We start from the raw sequence: 23754 nt of genomic DNA, 5'->3' as shown, positions 1-23754 counted from the left end.
TATAAATATATTTATATATATATATTTTTTTTTTTTTTTGATTGATTTCATTTTTTTGTGTAAGAATGAGCGAAAATAATTTAAGCAAGGATAATAATAAGAACAAAAGAAACGAGGCCTTAGAAAATGCTGGTATGTTAGATACTTTTTTTGAGAGTATGTATGATCATATGAATCGTCTTGATCAATATCATAGTGATATGAATAGAATGATGAATTCTTTAAGAGGTTATTATATGAATAATGACTTTTTTAGATTTTTTCCTAATAGGAGATCTTTAACAGATTATGATATTAATCGTAATAGAAATCATGATTTACTTCTTTCGAAACCTTTTTCATCTATGTTTAGAAGAGATGGATATTCAAATGTCCCTGCTATGGATGTTCTTGATAAAGAGAAACATCTTGAAATAAAAATGGATGTTCCAGGGTTAAATAAAGAAGATGTACAAATCAATTTAGATGATGGAAAATTAGAAATAAGTGGAGAATTCAAAAAATCCCATGAACAGAAAGATGAACAACAAAGATATTATATTAAGGAAAGATGTGAGTCATCTTTTTATAGATCATTTACCTTACCAGAAAATGTTTCAGAAGATGAAATTAAAGCTACATTCAAGGATGGAGTTCTTAAAATAGACATTCCAAAAAAAGATATACCAGACAAGAAAAAAAAAAAAATAGAAATAGATTAATTTGGTAATGAAATAAAAAAAAATAAAAAAAATAAAAAAAATAAAAAAAAAATAACATAATTTTTAAAGATTGGAATATAATGATATTTTTATGTAAAATTTGTATATATGTATGTATGTATTCTGAACAGTTTATATAATCTTCAATACTTCGTATTATTGTTTAGAATAATATATACATAAAATAAAATATATATATATATATATACATATTAATAGTTTTTATTTTTTTCCTTTTTTTTTATAATGTGAGAACGTTAATAATCAAAACTCGGTGAATAAAATTTTAACTTGATTAAAAAAAAAAAAAAAAAAAAAAAGGACTTTAATAAATTTGTACGTGTATTCAAACTTACGCATAATATATATTATATATATATATATATATATATATATATATATTATATGTACATTTTTTAATTCTTTTTTTTTTTTTCTTTTTTTTTTTTTTAATTTACAAATATAATTTAATAAAAGATAAAGATACGATAATTAATTTGTATATTATTTGAGAAAAAGAAAAAATATCTCTTCCTTTTTTTTTTTTTTTCATTCAATTATCAAAATTAATTATTTTATAAAAAAATATAATTTTTTTTTGTAAAAGGATTTAGCTTTGAACCTTTTTATTTATTTTAACATAAGTACTATATATAGAGATTATATAAAATTTAAATAGAAAAAAGAAAATTCTTATATATAAATAAATATAAATATAAATAAATAAATATACATATATATAAATATGATATTGTGTATTATTTTCATTTACTATTTATAACCGTGCCAAGATTAATATACAAACACAATATATTTATATATATATTTATATAGTAATAATAAATACTTCTTTTCATATGTTTGTAAAACTCCTAAATATGTTATTACATATATATATAATTATATTATAAAATAAAGAAAGAATCATGGGGACTAATATATATTTCGTTTTTTTTAAAACCAATGAATTATTATAATATTTATATCATTCATATTTTTTTTTTTTTTTTTTTTTTTCATTATGAAAAAAGAGAAAATTAAAAATAAATAAAAACAATTAGACAAAATTGTACTATGAAATATTAATGAAGAGATCTTCATTTTTTTTTCAAACAAAAGGGTAAATGAAAGTACCCTAAAGGAAAAAAAAAAAAAAAAAAAATATACAATATATAAATATATATATATATATATATATATATATAATATATTCTTAGTTTTTATTTTAATATATTTTAAGATATATATATGTATTATTTTATTTTTTTTTATTTTTTTTTTATTTTTATTTTTTTTTTTTTTTTTTTTGGGGTTTATCATTTGTTCAATAAATTGTAAGAAAAAAAAAAAAAATGGATGAAGAAAATGAAGTCGTAAAACTCCTTGTGAAGGTAGGAAAAAATATTAACAAAACGGAAGAACAACTGAGACCTTTTATTAAAAAAATAGTTGAGGATAATTGGTTAGATTCTATAGAAAGTTTAAAAAATTTGAATGATAATGAATGGTATAATTTGCAATTGCCTCTTCGTCTTGTTGATGAGATAAAAAAGGAGCTACTCCTAAGGAAAGAAGAAGATACTAAAACATACGAGGATAAAAATAAAGATGATAATAATAATAACAACAACAATAATGATAATAATAATAATAATAATATGATGGTAGATAATAGATATGATGAAATCATACATGGTGAAGAAAACCAAATTTTGAATTGTAATAAGAAATTAAAAAAAAATCTTAAGGAAGAGAAAGAACATATTATTAATCAAAATACATTTTGTACAAATATAAGAAAAGAAAACATAACACATAGTAATAATATAAATAATCATGTTAGTTGCGATTATGATAATAAAAGAACTTCATCACATTACACAGATCATAATAAATCATCTAAATTAATAAATGATATGAATGTGTCAAGAGATAATATAGGAGTTTATGAAAATACAAATAAGAATAAAAAAGAAGGTTTCAACTATTCTATAATAAAATATAATAAGGATATATTAGAAAATATGATAAATAAACAAACAGAAGATATTAAAAAAGAAGATATATTTTATCTATCCCATCAAGATGATTATCCAAATAATTATGATAATTATAATAATGAATATAGCTATTCAGAAGAAAAAACGAGAACAATTAACAGTATTAATGCATGTGAAAAATTAAAAAAAATTCCTATGGAGAATTTAAAAGTTGTCCTACCTATACTATGCAAAATTGTAAAAAATATTTTAATTAATCCAAATATATTAAATACAAGAATATTAAAAAGTACGAATAATATAATGAAAAATAAAATATTAATATATCAAGAGATTAAAAATTTGTTATTATGTATAGGTTTTGTAGAAATATATATTTTTTATGTTATGATAAAAGTTGATACTTTATTATTATTGTGTATATATGAATCCTTAAAAAATATTTCCAAGAATATTATTAAAATCGATGATTCTTCGAATTTAAATTTTGATCCTTTCAAATCTAATATTGTGTGTGTAGATACATTGAAAAAAAAAAAAAACTTATTTCATGTGAATGATAATGTGGATATTTTATTAAAACAAAAAAAAGAACAGATGGAAAAATTAATGAACCAACCAATAGAAAAAAATCCAAAAATATATAAACAAAAAAAAAATTATAGTGAGAGTCAAGAGAGCAAAGAAAATAATAAGAAAATAAAAAAAAAAAATCACCACAACGTGTTAGATGCACAAGAAAAAGATGAAGAAGATGCAGAACATACAGAAGATGAAGAAGATTTCTCTCATATTATTTCAAATATTAGAAACTTTTGTAAAGAACAGACATTCAAATCTAAAACAAAGTTAGAATTAGAAAAAATATCCAACGCAAAGGTTTATTCAAAAACGATAATAAAAATCTTATTTCCCGATGATTACATTCTTGAATTATCTTTTTCATCTGGAACGTTGTTAAGGGATGTAAATGAAGCAGTAAAAGGGGTACGTCCAAAATAAAAAAAAAAAAAAAAAAAAAATAATAATAATAAATTTTTTTTTACATATTTATCATAGATATATTATATATATATTATAATTTATTTATTTTTTTTTAGTTTTTAAATGATTCAATTATTTCAAAAAACTGGTTTCTTTATGAAACTCCAGGAATTCGTAAATTTGATCCTCAAAAAAGTCTCTCCTTTTATAATCTTATGCCACATGCTCTTTTAAGGTTTAAGTTGGATCAACAGGATGAGAATTTTGTTTTTTCAAGTTTTTTGTCTAATGAGTCTATAGAGAAATATTTAATCTCATCATAGGAAAGAAAAAAAAAATAAAAATAATAAATAATAATATGAAATTTTATATATTGTGTTAACATGAATATGTTAATTTTAATAGGACACCATGATAAATTTTTTTTTTTTTTTATGTACATTCATATTAAATTTTTCCTTATTTTTAACAATAATGTGAACTTGCCAATATGTGTTGATTCTTTTTTTTTTTTTTTTTTTTTTTTTTTTTTTGGCCTATTTATATATTTATATATATATATATATATATATATATATATATATATATACCACGTATATGCTTTAATTTATATAGTACATCTCATATTTGTTAAAAATTTGTAGTTACTAAATATTTTTTCTTTTTTCTTTTTTTAAATATAGTTTTTTTTGCATAACAGGTATGTAATGATATAAAAAAATTCAAATGACAATTTGAAAGTTATAATGAATATATTTTAAAGATAGTCATAAAAGTGTGTATATGAGAAGACAATAAAAATAAAAAGTACAAATAAAAAAAATAAAATAAAACAATAAAGTATATACAATTATGGTGTATTAATATATTACTAAATGGTATTTATTAAATATGGTTTTAAAAAAAAAAAAAAAAAAAAAAAAAAAAAAAAAATGAATTATTAAAGGAATGTATAATTAACAATATATATATATATATATATATATATGTATATATATGTATATGTGTATATTCATATATATGTACAAATTTGTAAAAATACGTAGCTGTATGTATTCATAAGCTCCTGAAATATTAAGATTTTCCTTATGTTAAAATAGCATGGAAAACAATTTGGTGAATATATTTGTTGCCGAGGTGGTTTCATAATTATTTCGGTACAGTTGAAAATTATAATAAAAGTCTTGCATTTTTTTATTATAGATATCATTATTATATAAAAATAAATTTTGAAATTCTTTTTTTGATTTTTCAAAATCATTATGATTTTTCCATTTATCTATAACAAGGTAAGTATTAAAAGTCCCATCAGAATATTCATTTTTCATATTTGATGAAAAAGAGGAATTTTTAAAAACGCTAGTTTCACAGAAGCCTTTATATTTTTTATTAATAGTAGTAAACCGATCTAAAAAATTAAGTAGCTCTTTTTCATTTAAAATATTATTTTTATTACTTTCATTTAAAATATTATTTTTATTATTTTCATTTAAAATATTATTTTTATTATTTTCATTTAAAATATTATTTTTATTATTTTCATTTAAAATATTATTTTTATTATTTTCATTTTCTTTTTTATCATAAATGTTAATATGTCTAACTACAATAATATCATGATCATTTTTTAATCCGTACATATCTAAATTATTTTGGCGATAAAGTTTATTTATATTCCATCCAAGGGATGTGCTTAGTAATATAGTAAAAATGGAGTTGCGATATTTCCTCATCATAAGTATATATTTTATATTTAAAAAAAAAAAAAAAAAATTTAAGTATTTATATGTTTAGAATAGATGTTATTAATATGTACGTCATATATCATATAATCGGGATCACTGAATATATAAGTAATACATATAAATATATAAAAAAAAAAAAAAAATGTATATAATATATATATGAGTTCATATTTAATAGACCATTGATAAATATATTATGGAAATATTTAAAACTTTATTTAAAACGTTTATGATTATAATATCTCATCAAATGAGAAATTCAATGAGAAAAAAAAAAAAAAGGAATCTATATAAAAATGATTAATTTTTTCATTTTCCCCCCTTATTCAAAAGAAAAAAAAAAAAAAAAAAAAAAAAAAAAAAAATTAATATATTTGTTATATATATATATATATTTCAAAATAGTTAGCTGTTGAGGTAATATATATATATATATATTTATTTATTTATTTTTTTTTTTTCTTTTTCAAATCAATATAACATATTTTTATTAAAAAAAGATTATGTGGAGAATATAATATATTTAAAAAAAAAAAAAAAAGTAAATTAAATATATCATTTATAAGAATATCAAAACATTATATTTTTTGTTATAAACTTATTTGAAATAAATACTTTTGTCAATTTGTTATTTTATTTTTTCTTTATAAACATATTATATTATTTGTGGTTTCTTTTAATTTACCTTAAAAATTTATATGCATATAAAAAACATATGTATTATATATATATATATATATATATATATATATGATAAAGCATGGAACATATTTTTCTTGAACAATATTATTCTACATTACAAAGAGATGGAAAATAAAGGAGAAAAACCAAAAGAAAGAAGAAAACTTCTATGTATTTTTTTTTTTTTTTTTTTTTTTTAATCAAATAATATATATAATATATATAATATAATTTTTATTTCCTAAGTAAACAAAAAAAAAAAATAAAATAAAATAAATTAGATGTTTTTAAAAATAAAAACAAAATATAATATATATATATATATATATATATATATATCTGATTATATTATATATGTTCATTTTTTTTTATCTTGAAATCATAATTTTTGTTATATTATTATTTTTTTCTTCTCTTCCCTCATTGAATAATAAATTTGTTCAATTCAAAATTTTTTTTTTTTTTAACTTTTTCTCAATGATATATATATATATATATATATATATATATATATATATATATATATATATAATATATATAATATATATAATATATATAATATATAGAATACACAAGAAGTAATAAAATTTTTTAAGCATGGATATTTTACACACATTTCCACGTAACAAAAAAATATATATATATAAATAAATATATTATATATATATATATATATATATATATATTTTTTTTTTTTCTTTTATTGAGTAAAAATTAAAAAAAAAAAATAATAAAATCTATATAAAAATTAATAAAAATATATAAATATATATATTTTAATAATTTGTAAAATTAAAAAATGGAAAACAACATAGTATAGATTTACAAAATTGCAATGACAATTTTGTATTTTATAGAGTTACTATAACATCTATTTATGCACAATATTTTATTTATATAAATAAAACAAAATTTTTAAATAATTCACAAAAAAAAAAAAAAAAAAAAAAAAAAAAAAAAAAAAAAAATATATAAATGTAAATGTAAATGTAAATATATATATATATATATATAATATTTATTTATTTAATGAAAGAGTTACACATATATATTTATTTATATATTTTTTTTTTATTCACCTATTTTTAAATGTGTATAAATTTTGAAATGTTATATTAATTTATATATAAAATAATAATATGTTATTTGAATAAATAATATTTACAAATATATTTATGTACATATATTTATATATATATATATATACATACAATTATAAAAAATAAAAAGTATTTAGAAAAAGGAAAAAAAAAGAAATTAATATGATAATTAATAATTCTACAAAATATCCCTTTTTGAATATTACACAATATATATATATATATATATATATATATATATGTGTGGTGAATTAATCTTTTTCTTTTTTAATATTAGAATGTTTCTAAAAGAGGAAAATTATTATTATTTGTTGAAATTAAAACTATGATGTTTTTTATATAATTACATATCCATATGTTACATTTATGTATGTAACATATAATATATTAGTTGTGATAATTTTAGATCCAGCAGGATGTTAACTTGTTTCCTGTTCTATATATGTAAAAAATAAAAGTCATGTTATACAAAAATATATAATATAATATACATACATACATATATATATATATATATTAAACCTATATATAACTTTAATTTTTTTTTTTTTTGTTTTTGAATTTGTTTATAAATGTTATAAATAAAGATTTATATATAAATCATTTAGTACATATTATAAGAATCATATATATATATATATATATATATATATATATATTTATTTATTTATTTATTTATATTATAATATTCAGACGTCTTAATAAAAATATTTATATAATTAATAAATTATATACATAACATACATATATTTATTCTTTAAATTTATTACATTGGTGTTATTAATACAATTTGGCTACATAAGTGTTAATATAATATATAATAGTGAACTATAAAATATATATATATATATATTTTATTTTAATCTTTCATTTATATATTGTAATATCTTTTAAATATATTATCTTTATATTTGTTCATTATATTATATTATATTATATTATATTATATTATATTATATATTTTTTTTTTTTTTTTTTTTTATTTTATTTTTTTGTAAAATGTCTTTTGAATCGTTTGTGTTAAAAGATGAGAAGAAGGCATCAAATAAGAAATATGACTACGACGAGATAGATTTGAATGATGATGATGATGATATTATAGATAACAAAAGTTTTGATAAGAATAATTATTCTTATAATATAAAGAATCGTTTATTTAAACATTATAAGAAGGTACATGACAATGGGGATTGTTTATCTAGGAAGGAAAATTCAATAAACAGTTCTACTTTAATGAATAGAGAGAAGAGTTCTATTAATGATGAGAATGATACGAAGAGTAGATTAAGATGTTCTTTATGTCATAAGAACGAGTCGAAAATAAAATTAGAAGGTATAATGAATGAGAATGATTATTTAATACAAATAAATAAATTAAGAAGACATGTAATAATTGAGATATTTGGTGGGAAATGTTTTATTAGAGAATATTTATGTACTGAATTTTTAAGAAGAATAAAACATTGTTGTCATATAAATTATGTAAAATATAATGTAGGTTTAATAAATTATCGTGATTGTAAACAATTATTGGCTGATAATAATAATATTGCTAGTATAGAAGCTCGTTTAAATTCTATATTAGTTTCTTTACCACCTTTAACTTGTGTTATATTACATTCAAGTGTTTTTTTAGTTGTAAAAGAAGATTTAATAAGAGATGATTTAATAAAAAAATTATGTTCAGTATCTAAAAAATTTATAAATTCGTATAAACCTGATATGAAAAAATCAGAACAAAGACCATTTGAGTTTTGTGCACTTGAATGTATTTTTTCGAGTGCCTTAGAGCATTTAAACGCAGAAATGAAATTATTAAATAAAGATTTTGCTGATATTAAATTTTCATTAAAGGTAACAAAATATCAAGATATCTTAAGTAATTTACATAATTTAAAAGAACCTACAAATATACTTATCAATAAAATTAATTCTTTTATTAAAGCTTTTCATGATGTATCAGAAAATCATATGGATTTAAAAAAAATGGAATTAACAAGATGTTATTTTAATCCTAATATTAATGAGGAAGATAATAATAATAATAACAATAAAGAGCATCCTAATCAAGATTTAGAGATGTTGTTTGAATATTTTGATCAAGAATTGAATCAGTTGCATGATCAAGTTAAGCACTTATATGATTTAATGATAAATCTGGAGAATAAAATTATATCCGACTTGTCTTTATCAAGAAATAATTTGATAAGAATGGATATAGTCATAAGTTTGATCAATTCGGGTTTTGGTATAGGAACCTTAATAACAGGTACATTCAAAAAAAAAAAAAATAAAAAAAAAAAAATAAAAAAGAAAAAAGAAAAAAGAAAAAAGAAAAAAGTAAAGTAGACCAATTAAAAGATTTAAGTAAAGCATAAGGTGAAAAAAAAAATATATATATATATATATATATGTATGTATGTTTATTTATTTATTTATTTATTTATTTATTTATTATTTTTTTTTTCTTCCCCCCCAATTTAGGAGTTTTTGGTATGAACTTAAAAATACGTCTGGAGGAGCACGATTATGCATTTCTTTACGTTACCAGCCTTGTGATTGTATTATGTTTGATGACTGTAATTATGTCTGTTTACTTTTTTAAGTGTATACGTCTTTAATTAAATATAATAATAACAAGGAATGCCCAAATAAAAGAAGAACTTATAAGAGCATTCATATTTTTTTGTGTTTAAAAGGAATAAATAATTAACACACACAATCTTTTTTTTTTTTTTTTTTTTTTTAAACAAATTGGATTGCCCACATTGGAGTAATACAAAATGTATAAGTTAAATATGTTATGATATAAAGAATGTAAATAAATAAATATATAAATATATATATATATATATATATATATGTATATATAGATATACATGTGTGTGTTAATTATTTTTTTAACTCATTATAATTAAGCTTATATTTAATATATATATATATATATATATATAACAATGATATGTGGAGAAATATTAAAAATAATGCGATATTTAAAATATTTACATATGAATAATTTTTAATTTTTTCAGTTATCTTTATTTTATTATACTTTTTAATATTATTTTATCATTTCTTTTATTTTATTATATATACATATGTATATATAATATTTTCTTTTTTAATTTTGTTAATTATAAATATATAATTATATATATATATATATATATATATATATTATAAGGTAAGAAAAGATAAGATGGATCACGCTACTTTTATTAATTATACATATATATATATTTACATATGTGTGTTTTTCTTCTTCTTATATTTAATGTGCTAAAAGGAAAAAATAAATAAAAATAAATAAATAAATAAATATATATATATATATATATATATATGTTTATATGTAATGCCTTTTTTCATTTTAAACACTTGATACACATATATATTTAATTTTAATTTTTTATTTTTTTATTTTGTTTTTATGTATTCATAAAAGTTGCCCATTAGGTATAATTTTTTATATTTGTATGATTTAATATTATGTATACATAATTTTCCTTTTTTTTTTTTCTTTCTTTCTTTTTTTTTTTTTTTTTTTTGGTATTATACTTTTTATTTATTGTGTTAAACTCTCTTACACTTATTATATATATATATATATTTATATATGTTAACACATATTTTATATTTTTTTTAAGGATAAATTAATTTTCTTATTTTTTTTTAATTGAATTATTAAAAACTTATTTTGAATCTTAATTTTTTCTTTTTTTAGATGTAGAAGGAATAATGTTAATATATTATTTTATCATGATATATATTCTTATTTTTTTTTTGCTTTTCTTTTTAGAAAATACTTAAAAAATTATTACAGCTTTTAATAACATTAATATATATATATCTATATATATATATATATATATATTGCCATAATCATGATAATACAATATAAATGTGTGTGAAAAAAAAAAATATAATTATATATATATAATATTTATATATAAGTATATTAATTTTTTATATAATAGGTAGAATATTATATTTTATTTATATTTTTTATATATGTGTATATCACCTCTTATAGTATTTTTTTATTTTTTCTTCTTTTTCTTTTTTTTACCATAATATTCTTTAAATCAAATCTAATAGGAAAGAAAAAAAAAAAAATAATATATAATTTTTTTTTTTTTTTTTATTTTATAAAATTCTTTAAGTAATGGAAAAAGCACTAAAGCAAGTTACCTTAGAGTAAGTTATAAACAAAAAAAAAAAAAAAAAAAAAAAAAAGAGATTAGAAAAATACATGGATTCTAAAATGATATATATATATATATATATATATATGTATATAATTATTTTTTTGAATTACATTTTTTTGTTTTCTTCTCTTTTCTTTTGTTTTCATTTTTTTTTTTTTTTTCTTTTTTTTGCTCCTTCTTTGGTTTATTTAATTTATTTTTTTTTGTGAATTATGCTTTAATTTTAAATATATATATATATATATATGTAACTCCTTATAAATGAATAAAAATAATTTAAAAAATGTAATGAGATGTAAAAGATGTTATAAAATACATATGTACGTACATTTTTGAAAGTGTTGTAAAATATATATTCATTATGAATTTCCTAATATTAGTTGTATTAATTAAGATGGTTGTATGTAAAATTATTAATTATGTTAGAAGTGATTATAATTTTATGCTGTCATTTTTAAGGACGAGAAAAATATTTAGTCATAAAAAGATTTATTTCAATTTTAAAGTTTCTAAGAATATTACAAAGAATTCATCATCTAATAGTTATAGTGATATATTGTATGTTTTGCATCTTACAAAGAAATTATATGATGAATATGTATATATATATATATATATATATATATATATATGTGTATATATTTTTATTTATGTAGAAACCTATAATTTCTATATTTTTGTGCAAATTTTTATATTTTATTTTTACATTTTGTTTATTTTTTAGAAAATGTTTCTCTTTTCCAAGAAAAGGAACTAACGATAAGACGAAGGAAAATGAAACATTTGAAAAAGGAGAAGTAAAAGAAGAAGAAGAAGAAAAAGATAAAAACGTCAAAAGGAAAATTATTAATGAAAGTAGTAAAAATAAAAGAGCTAAAGTTAAGAATGAAAATGATGTTATAAAAAAAGGGTCGTTATTTAATTGTGTTGTAAGAGAAGATGAAAAAGTGAATGATTTGAGCTCACCTAAATTTAATCCTGTACATTTTAATATAAATGATTTATATTTATCTGAAAAAGATAAAGAAAAACATAAATTTAAAGACTCCTTATTATTTACCTTTTTAACAAATGCATTTAATCAAATAGAAGAATTAAAAGGTAGTGGTACAGGAAGTAAAAAAAATGTATCTATTATATTATCGAATATATTTAGGGTTTTAATATATTATAGCCCTAATGACTTAATACCAGCTGTATATATAACCTTAAATAAAGTAGCTCCCGATTATTTAAATGTCGAAGCTGGTGTAGGTGAAGCCTTGATATTAAAAACGATGTCTGAAGCATATAGTAGAACGGAAAGTAGTATAAAGAAGGATTTACAACAAATTGAAGATTTAGGAATAATAGCGGAGAATTGTTCTTGTAAAATGAGAACAATATTTCCGTTACCTCGCTTAACTATACAATCTGTTTTTCATGAGCTAAAAAGTATACCTAACCTTATAGGATCAAATTCACAACAGAAGAAAAGGGAAGTCATAAAGAAATTGTTAGTAAGTGCTAAAACATCTGAAGCTAAATATATTGTAAGATTTTTACAACAGCGTTTAAGGATAGGTGTAAATTCTGCAACGGTCGTACAAGCTTTGTCATATGCCTTTATATTAACAAGACCTAGTATACCTGATGATATTATAAAAAGAGGGAAAGAAATTAATGAGAATTTGATTAATGGTAAATTGGATGGTACTAATAATTTAATTAATAAATCTAATAACAAGACGGAAGAGTGGCTAACCCAATCAGGTGATAGGAATTGTATAAAGGAAGAAAATTTAAATGATGAATTATTATCAAAGGATGATATAAATAAATGTGAAAACATGGATTCATTAATTAATGAGATACGTATTCGAAATGAAAAAATAAACAAACCGAATATTTTTTATAACCTTATTGAAAAGGTGGGTGACACACGATTATTACCATTATTTTTTAAAGAATTAAAAAATATATATTGTGAAGAAAATAATGATATTGATATATTTGAATGTATGGAAAAATCAGTTAAGAGTGCTTTATGTGAATTACCCAATATCGAAATAATAATACAAAATTTATTAAATGGTGATGATATGAATACCTTAAGTAAAAAATGTACTGTTAAAACAGGTATTCCCGTTCAACCTATGTTAGCAAAACCAACTAAGGGTGTTCAAGAAGTGTTGGATAGATTTAATAATGTTACATTTACTTGTGAATATAAATATGATGGTGAACGAGCACAAATACATTATATAGATAAAGATAATATAAAAATATTCAGTCGAAATTTAGAAACGATGACTGAAAAATATCCAGATGTTATACAAATAATAAAGGATCAAATAGGAGAGAATGTAAAGGAATGTATTATAGATAGTGAAGTTGTTGCTTATGATATAGTTAATAATAAAATATTACCATTCCAAGTCTTAACTACTAGAAAAAGAAAAGATGTAGATATAGAAAATATTAAAGTGAAAGTATGTCTTTTTCCATTTGATTTAATATGTTGTAATGGTATACCAGTAATTAAAGAACCTTTAGCTGTTAGAAGGAAATTATTATATTCTTTATTAAAGTCAAAAGATGGGGTGTTATCATATGCTACCCATTCTGAAATGAATAATATTGAAGATATTGATATGTTCTTACAAGATGCTATCGAAAATAATTGTGAAGGTTTAATGGTTAAGACTTTAGTAGAAAATGCATCCTATGAACCTTCTAGGAGATCATTAAATTGGTTAAAGGTCAAGAAAGATTATGTTGAAGGTCTTTCAGATTCGGTTGATTTAGTTCCGATAGCTGGTTATTATGGGAAAGGAAAAAGAAGTGGAGTATATGGAGCTTTTGTTTTAGCAGCTTATAATTCTGAAACGGAAAATTTTCAAACCGTTTGTAAGGCAGGTACAGGTTTTAGTGATGAGATATTAAGTACATTATATGAAACATTAAGTGAAAAAATTATACCAAATAAAAAATCGTATTACGAAGTATCTGACAAATTAAATCCTGATGTGTGGTTTGATGCTCACTATGTATGGGAGGTTAAGGCAGCAGATTTATCTTTGTCACCTGTACATACAGCAGCTATTGGTATATATGCAGATGATAAAGGTATTGGTTTAAGGTTTCCTCGATTTTTACGTTTAAGAGAAGATAAAAATGCAGAACAAGCAACCACTACACAACAAATTGTAGATTTTTATGAGGCACAATTTAGTAGTAATAAAAATAAAAATATTGATTATAATGATGATACTGAAAGTGAATAAAAAAAAATACATACAAACAAATAAACATATATATATATATATATATATATATATATATATATATATATTATAATGTAATAATATCAAATAAATAACCACATAACAGACAAAATATATTTTTTTTTTTTATTTGTTATAATGTGTATATTTTGTTGTGTTATTATTATATATGCAATTTATTATGTACCCTAATATGTAAACATATATTATATAATTGAAAAAATATAAACAAAGGTATATATAAATATATACATATATATATATATATATATATATATATATATATATATATATATATATATATATGTGTTTGTATGTATCATCATTCTTTTAATATATTATGAATTTATGCCTAATAGATAATGTTATTATTTTTTTATCCTTTTACTTTTTTTTTTTTTTTTTTTTTTTTTTTTTTTTGGAATTCATAAAAAGTTTTGGCTTAATAAATATAACTAATAATATTTATAACATTTATATATTTTATTATTTTTTTTTTTTTTTTTATTTTATTTGTCTTTATTATTTTTTTGTATAATTATATATATCAATTTTTTTTTTTTAGCTTTAAAAATTTTTTTTTTTTTTTTTTTTTTTTTTTTCCCAACATCCCTTAGACTATAAAAAGAGCATAAATATAAAAGTATTTGATATATTATATCTGTTTTGATTTAATATTTATATTATCTTAAAGATAAAATAAAATAAAATAAAATAAAATACACATATATATATATATATATATATATGTATTATACTAGCAATTAAGTGTAAAAAAAAATAAAACATATATATAATATATATATATATATATATTTATGTATATATTACAAATCAACGTGAATTGTTTGGTAAAATAATAAATATTTTTAATTTGAATATTTTATTTTATTTTTTTTTTATTTTTTTTTATAATGGTACGGATATTTATGAAGTAAAATAAATAAAAAATTAAAATATAAATTATTTGCATTACTATGAAAAAAAAAAAAAAATATATATATATATATATATATATATGTTTAATATTATGATTTATATTTTTATTTTTTCTTTTTTTATTTCATCATTCATAAAAAGTGTGTACAATAAAATATTTATAGGTGAATATATAATTTTACAGAATTAATATATTATTATTTTTTTTTTTATACCTTTTTAAATTTTTATATAAAAAATATATATATATATATATATATATATATATATATATATATTTATATATTAATAATATAATTCTGTGAATATTTTAAATTATACTTATTTGTTCATATGTACATTTTATTTATTATTATTAATTTTTGCCAACATATATATATATATATATATATATATATATATATATATGTATGTATTCATATTTATATTATATCCATTGTGATAAAAAAAAAAGAAAAAAAAAAAGACAAGTCCATTAATTTTTAGAATGTATATTATATTAAAATGTGTTAAAAAATAATTTAGTGATACCTAAAAAGAATAATAGATGTTATGAATCTATATAAAATATATTATATATATGTATATATTTTAATTGTTTTATATGTATCCACATTTTGTGTTATCACATTTAGTTGTAATATATTATAAAAAATAAGGGAGTCTTTTTACAAATATTTTTTTTTTTTTTTTTTTTTTTTTTTCTCTAGAGTAACTGATTATATATATATATATATATATATATATATATATATATATATTTATTTATTTATTTATTTTTGTTCATTTTTGTTTATTTATGTTTATTTACTTAGTAACTATTTTGTTGTAATAATATATTTAGAATATGAAAAAGCTGGGTGTTAATAATGCTGGTGAGAATAAGGGGAATAGCATACAAAATAAAGATGGGACTAATAAAAAGACGATAGAAGTGAACAAGAATATGAGGAGGCTGACATTTTTGAATAACGAAAGTAATGATAGTATAGAGGGTAATAAAAATAAATATGATAAGAATAAAGTAAAAGAAATTAATGATGTTTTTAAGAATTGTATGGTTGCATTATCTCATAATAAGATATGTACTCGAAATGCTTTTGATATACATATTATTGAGCATTTAGAAGATTTAATAAATTTAAATGATGAAGAAATTCCTGAAGAATTAAACGATGAGATGATAGAAAATGGAGAATTCAATTTATCATTTACTCGTGCATCGAAAGCTATTGAAGGTGCTACCAAAGTATATGGTTATAGAGTTGAAGCTATATATGATCAAACATATAATTTTTTAACAAACATGAATTTGGCTAAACAATTTGAATTAGATAATGATATGATGGATGATAATAAGAATACAATCGATCCTTTAAATAAAAGAATGCGAAAAAGAAAATTAACATATTTGCAAGAATCATCCACACTAGCTAAATCTTCTGATATTACTGTTGATTCGTTGTCCTTGTCTAATATATCCGTTGATACTTTTTTTTTAAAATTAAATAGTACATATGACCATTCATGTGGTCAGAAATATTTATTACCTAATTTAAATTTAAATAATGATTTGTCTATACAATTTGATGGTGATATTGATGTGTGTGAATATAAGAAGAGAAGGAAAACGTTGGACGATATAGGAAAGGATGGTGTTAAGGATAAAGAAGATGGAATTCATATTATTATGAAGAATAAAAATGATGATAATTGTGATACATATGATAAGATCATATGTAATAATAATGACATTAACAAAGTTGATGAGAAAAAAAATAATGATGTGGACATTTGTGAAAATCGAAATAAGAAAAATGAATCATGCAATATATATGTTGATACCTTTAATGTGAATGAGCATAAAGAATTTTTTGATATATATAAGAAGAAATTATTTTTGAATGCTGATATCCTAAAAGAAATATTATATGGTGGTCCTGATGATTTCAATAGCTTACATATATGTCCAGAGTTAGATTATTTTAAAGAAGAATTAAAAAAGCATAAATTAAAAAGAACCGATTCTAAAGATACAGATGATGTCGATAAAGAAGATGGTGATGGTAATTTATATAATGATGATGATATTGGTAATACAGATAAGAATAATATTATTAATTTTTATGATGAAAATTTAGGATGTAATATGAGTAATAATATGCTAATGGAAAGTATTTATAATAGTGATGCTTTAAATACAGATCGTAAAAATATATTTCCAGAAAATCTTGGTATGTCATGTGGTAATTTGAATGAAGAGAAAAAAAACAATAATATGAATAGTAGTAATAATAATTTAAATAATTGTAATTATGATAATAATGATTTATATTTAGGAGACTATCGAATGGATGATTTAAATATTGAGAATGTTATGCAAGAATCTTTAGGTTTTGATAATCTGAATTATTCATGTGATAAGAATATGAATTTTTCTAATAATAATGGTATGTTACTTCAACAAAGTATTAACATGATGGATGGTATGAATTTTCCGGAATTAATAAAAAGTGAAAATAAGGAATTAGATTTAGGAAATACACAAATAAATAATGAACATTATTTATTAAAAAATAATTATGATATACATAAAAGACATAGTATTATATCTGAAGTACCAGATGATGATACATTATGGAATCGTAGTGTAATGACATTTGAAAATAGAATAAATGCTATAGATATAAATAATGAATTAAATTATCATTATTATATGCCTAATAAATTAATGATGATGGGAAATTTCAGAAATTTAATAGATATTAATAAGAATGTTACAAATAATATTAATAATAATAATAAATCAACTATATTACAAAATATAATAATGCAAAAGAAAATGAAATATGCTTTTGATGTTACTAGTATAGATTTCGAAAACTTATATACTGAAAATAATAATATAGAATTATCGACCTACGATTTATGGAAGAAAGAAAAAAAAAAATATGTTTCGAATGCATTATTTTGTATTGATCAGACATCATATATTTTTGATACACGTGAAAATTGTGTTAATTGTGTAAATACTGTAACAGATAAGGTTATGAAGTTTTCAAAATTTTGTGTTTATCCTGATTTCTTGCATGCATGTAATAAGAATAGGAATAAACATAATAATAATAATATTAATAAGAACCACATGAATGTTATATTGAACGAAGTAAATAATGATAATATCTTGAATGATATAGATCCCATAAATCAAGATGATTTTAATAATAATATTGATAATTTCGATATGGAAAATATGGATGACATGAATGACGGTCATTTACATGAAGGTTTAAATGAGGCCATAGATAAATATTATAATATGGATTTCGATAATATATGGGCAAACAATGATAATAAAAATAATGACAATATAAATAACAATAATAATTTAAATAATAGTACATATAATAATATGAATAGTCATAATAATAATAATAACAATAATAATAACAATTTAAGTTTGTTTAAAAAACATAGTAATTTCTTCAATACAGCTTTATTTCAATTTAATCATTCTAATACATTTGGTAATGTACCTTTTGAAAATGTCTCCAAATTTGTTGATGTAGCGAAGATTAAAAAGATTTTATGTGATATTGTTAAACCGAATGAAGAACAAAAGAGCAACACAAATGACTCATTATGTGAATATCAAACCGAAAAGGATAACCAAGTAAAAATAACACCAACATTTGCACATAATATATATATATATATATATGTATACATTTTATATCATTTCCTAATATTTTTGTTTTCCAGATTGTCACTTATACGGCAGAGAAAACGACGACCTTCGAAGAAATCGTCAAGGAGGTAAAACATAATGAATATAACAAGGATAAAAATATATATAACACTGTGGGGATATATATATGTATATATGTATGTATATTAATATGTATACTGTTTTATTTATAGACCACTGCAAAATTGAATGAATCGGAGGCTAGCAGCACTTCAATCCATATGCTATTCGTATGTCTTTTATATACCTGTAACGACCAAGGTATAGAAATTTACAAAATATTATATATCATGATAAAAAAAAAAAAGAAAACATATATATATATATATATTTATATATTTATTTATTTATTTATTCATTTATTTTACAGAACTATTATTAGAAAAAATACCGAACCAAAACAATTTTTACGTTCGATATGGTTTACCTGTGGAATGCCATGTAAATCATGATGACATACCAATGTTAAAAAATTGAACAACATAAAAATATGGACTAACAGAATAGAAATGTTGGCACCTTGTCATTTTATATTAACATGAAATATTTTGACATTATAATTTTTTTTTTTAATTTTTAATATATATGTGTACCTTATTAATATTGTCTTTAATATGATATATAAATGAATTATATATATATATATATATATATATATATATATATATATATATGGAATAATATATGATTTGTTTATAAATTTTGAATCCTATATGTTTAATTTTTAATAAATATTAATTTTAAGAAGAATTAAAAAAAAATATATTAAATAAAAAATGTAAGAATTGTACTTTAAATTATATATCATATTCGAAAAAATTAAAAATTTGTCTATTAAGTGTAGCTCTCTTCTTGTCTACATCGGATCCGAGTGAAAAGGAGTTAAACACTAAAATGAAACATATATAAATATATATATATAAATACATACATACATATATATATATATATATATATATATGTGTACAAAAATATAATTATTTGCATTTAATTTTTTCTTTACTTTTTTTTTCCATAAACGTCATCCCTTCCAAGTATGTTTGATCTACTTGATCATTGTGCTTAATTAAATAAACTCTTCTCCTTGTCTCCGCTAATAATAATAATTCTTCTAGTTTCTCGACAGGCCATTCATCCTGTGGTAGTCTGATAAAAAGAAAAAAAAAAAAAAAATAAAATAAAATAAATAAAATAATAAAATAAAATAAAATATTATATTAATATATATATATATCAACATGGGTTTAGGTGTGTATATCCATATTATTACAGTTCACATAGTTCATTGCCTAGCTCGAAATAAAAGGGGGTCAGATTTCCTACACAGGCGGCTGTAGCATCTGAGAGTAGTGCTCCTGCCATGTCATAATACTCCGGGAATTTTATTTTTACTAAGCTATTTTTATATAATCTTTTTGCATAAAAATATTCGACCATAATCTCATCATTTTCATTTATCTTAAGAAAAAAGAAATAAAATTTAAAGAATAATTAAGAGTTTATCAATGTATTAATATATATATATATATATATTTATCACCTCATCCGTTCTATATCCATTTTTATATTCTTCAAATGCCCTTGCACACAAAAAGGATAAACCAGGTAAAACACATAAAGGTATACATGGAACCTTCTACACACACAAAAACATACATATATATATAGATATAGATATATATTTATATATTTTCTTTTAATTATGTTAACATAATATATACATAACTATATATTTTATTTTTAACCACAAAATCTAGGTGCTTAAATACACTATCATCAAGGTAAATCAAATTTTTTAATTCTTCCAATTTTTGGTTTAAGACTATTTCATCACTCATTATATATAAAAAAAAAAAAAAAAAAAAAATTTATAAAGATGTCTTTATATATATATATATATATATATATATATATATATATATATATGTGTTTACATTTATTTGTTTAATTTATCCATATATATGTTTCTCTTTTTTCTTTTTTCTTTTTCTTTTTTTTTTTTTTCGATGTCTTTTATAAAAGAGAATATTAAGACAAAAAAAAATAAAATAAAAACGGAAAAAATACATATAGTTGAAATATTTTATATATTTTTATATGAAGAGAATTAAGTACCGCCATTTTTTATTTTTTATTTTAAAAAAAATTAGAGACAATAAAACATTGACAGAATGATAAACCAGAAGCAGAGAGAAAAAGTAGAATAAATAAAGCTTAAATTTTTTTTTTTTTTAAACAAAATAAATATAATTAATTTGTAGTAACGGACAATATGATGATGTATCATATTTTTGTAGTCTATTAATTCTTTTAATACCATATTTTATATTGTGATATATATTCTTTTTAAGGTCTTATATTAAAAAAAATATGTATAGGAATATAAGAAGCTCCTTTTATTACAAATCGTCGATCAAAATATATATAACAAAAAATAGGTTTATGTTTTATACAAAACGGGGAAAAAAAGAAAAAAAAGAAAAAAAACACAGATACTTGAAAAGATTGAATTTGAATTATATGTTATATAATATATTTATGTAGTATATACATTAACTTTTGAATGACAATCCCCATCCCCCCCCAAAAAAAAAAAAAAAAAAATACACATATATATAAAATAATTAGATAATAAAATATACGTATAAGTCATATTCCTCTATGTGGATTAAATTTTTTTTTTTTTTTTTTTTTTTTTTTTTTTTTTTTCTAATTATATATATATAAATATAAAAATGATAAATCATTGAAATTAAATGACATACACACTATATTATATATTTTATATTCTAATTTTTTTTTTTTTTTTTTTTTTTTTTTTTGTAATTAATTAAAAAAGGGGAAATATCATAACAATAATGCTCACAAAAAAGTATTATATTTATATTGCATATACATAATATATTATATAATTTTTTTTTTTTTTATGGTATATATTGTGGGAATATATATAGTGTATGAATTTCATACATACATAATCTCATAAGTTTAAATATATATATATATTTTTTTTTTTTTTTTTTTTTTTTGAATAGGTTACTCTTTTGTTTATATAAATATTATAAACTAGCATCTTTTTAAAAAGTCAAATGTTTTAAACGTTACTATGTTATATATTTAAAATAAAAAATAAAAAAAAATACATATATATAATATATATATATATATAATACATATGATATATATTTATTCTTATAAAAAAAACATTATTGAGCTCAAAAGAGTTATGACATCCCTTGTTTATTGTGTTATTTTTATTTATTATTTTATTTTATGTATTTTTTTATTTTGAATACATTACATTACGTAAAAGAAAAAGTAACTTTTTTTTTTCTATTCCTTTGAAAATTTTGTTATTAAGTGTATTTTCTTTAAACTTACATATATAAATATATAAATATATATAAAAATATTATATATATATATATATATATATATATATTTATTTATTTATTTATATATGTATTACATTATATACATATAATATTATGATTTATATTTTGAACACCGATGAATTTACTTTTTCTCATAATTTAGACGTAGAATATATTAATTTTTAAATATAACTATTATTTGGTTATAAATTTATTTTTATTTTATTTTATTTTATTTCTTAATTTTGAATCTTATAAATATGATGTAAGTTGATTATAATACTTTTATACATCTGCATTGATATATTAGGTATAAAATGGTTTAATAATATTATGTGTATATATATATATATATATAATATATATATGTATGTATGATATATTTTTAATATAGCTTCATATTATTATATTGTATTATATATATATATATATATATATATATATGTGTAAAACATATTTGAAGTAAAAAAAATAAAGAATCATAAAAAAAGAAATGAAAAGAAAAGAAGATTCTAATTCTTAGTAAACTTGTTTTTCTTTTTTTTGATATTCATTTTTTAAAACATACTTATTTTTAAATGTTCATATAATTTTCTTAAACCCCAATTTTTTCTTTATTTTATTTTTTATTTTTTTATATATTATACGTAAAATATTATTTAAACTAATATTACCATATTTTAATAATAAATAAATATAAATATAAATATATATATATATATATATATATACTTGTTTTTTCCAAAAAATATAATTCTTATATTTCATATATCACATATGAGAAAAGGATATGATGTTTTACCTTACATATTTTTTATAAATTTTTTAAGATATATATGACAATATATATATATATATTTATATATAATAATTTACTTTTTTTGTGTGTATCAATTTGAGGTATCATAATTGTGTTGGTACGTGTGTTGCTTTTTTTCTTTTTTATTCACATATGAATATAGGAAAAAAAAAAAACAACAAAAAAAACAACAAAAAAAAACAACATAT

The 23754-nt window shown here is 18.7% G+C and overlaps 7 protein-coding genes across 8 annotated transcripts; 5 read left to right on the top strand and 2 right to left on the bottom strand.

Annotated features, from left to right (window-relative positions):
- Positions 1-65: 65 nt before the first annotated feature.
- PF3D7_1304500 (small heat shock protein, putative) lies at positions 66-701 on the top strand (the record flags this gene model as incomplete). Its single annotated transcript, XM_001349736.1, has 1 exon — positions 66-701. One exon carries the CDS (start codon positions 66-68, stop codon positions 699-701), a length of 636 nt encoding a protein of 211 aa, XP_001349772.1.
- Positions 702-2053: 1352 nt separating this feature from the next.
- PF3D7_1304400 (PUB domain-containing protein, putative) lies at positions 2054-4008 on the top strand (the record flags this gene model as incomplete). The annotated part of the gene is made up of 2 exons (XM_001349735.1): positions 2054-3688; positions 3802-4008. 2 exons carry the CDS (start codon positions 2054-2056, stop codon positions 4006-4008), a joined length of 1842 nt encoding a protein of 613 aa, XP_001349771.1.
- A 768-nt stretch (positions 4009-4776) lies between these two features.
- On the bottom strand, positions 4777-5418 carry PF3D7_1304300 (conserved Plasmodium protein, unknown function; the record flags this gene model as incomplete). Its single annotated transcript, XM_001349734.1, has 1 exon — positions 4777-5418. The coding sequence occupies one exon, from the start codon at positions 5416-5418 to the stop codon at positions 4777-4779; it is 642 nt and encodes a 213-aa protein (XP_001349770.1).
- A 2209-nt stretch (positions 5419-7627) lies between these two features.
- Positions 7628-9832, top strand: PF3D7_1304200.1 (CorA-like Mg2+ transporter protein, putative; the record flags this gene model as incomplete). Of its 2 annotated transcripts, XM_002808950.1 has the most annotated exons (3): positions 7628-7655; positions 8239-9480; positions 9696-9832. In XM_002808950.1, 3 exons carry the CDS (start codon positions 7628-7630, stop codon positions 9830-9832), a joined length of 1407 nt encoding a protein of 468 aa, XP_002808996.1. The 2 variants fall into 2 exon arrangements, with proteins under 2 accessions (XP_002808996.1, XP_024329021.1); XM_024473217.1 differs by lacking the exon at positions 7628-7655 and having other exon boundaries at positions 8211-9480.
- Positions 9833-11780: 1948 nt separating this feature from the next.
- On the top strand, positions 11781-14685 carry PF3D7_1304100 (DNA ligase I; the record flags this gene model as incomplete). The annotated part of the gene is made up of 2 exons (XM_001349732.1): positions 11781-11977; positions 12144-14685. 2 exons carry the CDS (start codon positions 11781-11783, stop codon positions 14683-14685), a joined length of 2739 nt encoding a protein of 912 aa, XP_001349768.1.
- Positions 14686-16471: 1786 nt separating this feature from the next.
- Positions 16472-19849, top strand: PF3D7_1304000 (condensin complex subunit 2, putative; the record flags this gene model as incomplete). Its single annotated transcript, XM_002808949.1, has 4 exons — positions 16472-19297; positions 19387-19440; positions 19546-19633; positions 19743-19849. 4 exons carry the CDS (start codon positions 16472-16474, stop codon positions 19847-19849), a joined length of 3075 nt encoding a protein of 1024 aa, XP_002808995.1.
- Positions 19850-20169: 320 nt separating this feature from the next.
- PF3D7_1303900 (conserved protein, unknown function) lies at positions 20170-21210 on the bottom strand (the record flags this gene model as incomplete). Its single annotated transcript, XM_002808948.1, has 5 exons — positions 20170-20261; positions 20376-20518; positions 20643-20830; positions 20913-21008; positions 21118-21210. 5 exons carry the CDS (start codon positions 21208-21210, stop codon positions 20170-20172), a joined length of 612 nt encoding a protein of 203 aa, XP_002808994.1.
- Positions 21211-23754: the final 2544 nt, after the last annotated feature.

This window comes from Plasmodium falciparum, assembly GCF_000002765.6.
Source record: "Plasmodium falciparum 3D7 genome assembly, chromosome: 13".
Lineage (NCBI taxonomy): Eukaryota > Apicomplexa > Aconoidasida > Haemosporida > Plasmodiidae > Plasmodium > Plasmodium falciparum.
Note: the sequence above shows the minus strand (reverse complement) of the source record. Positions and strands in the feature narration are given on the sequence as shown.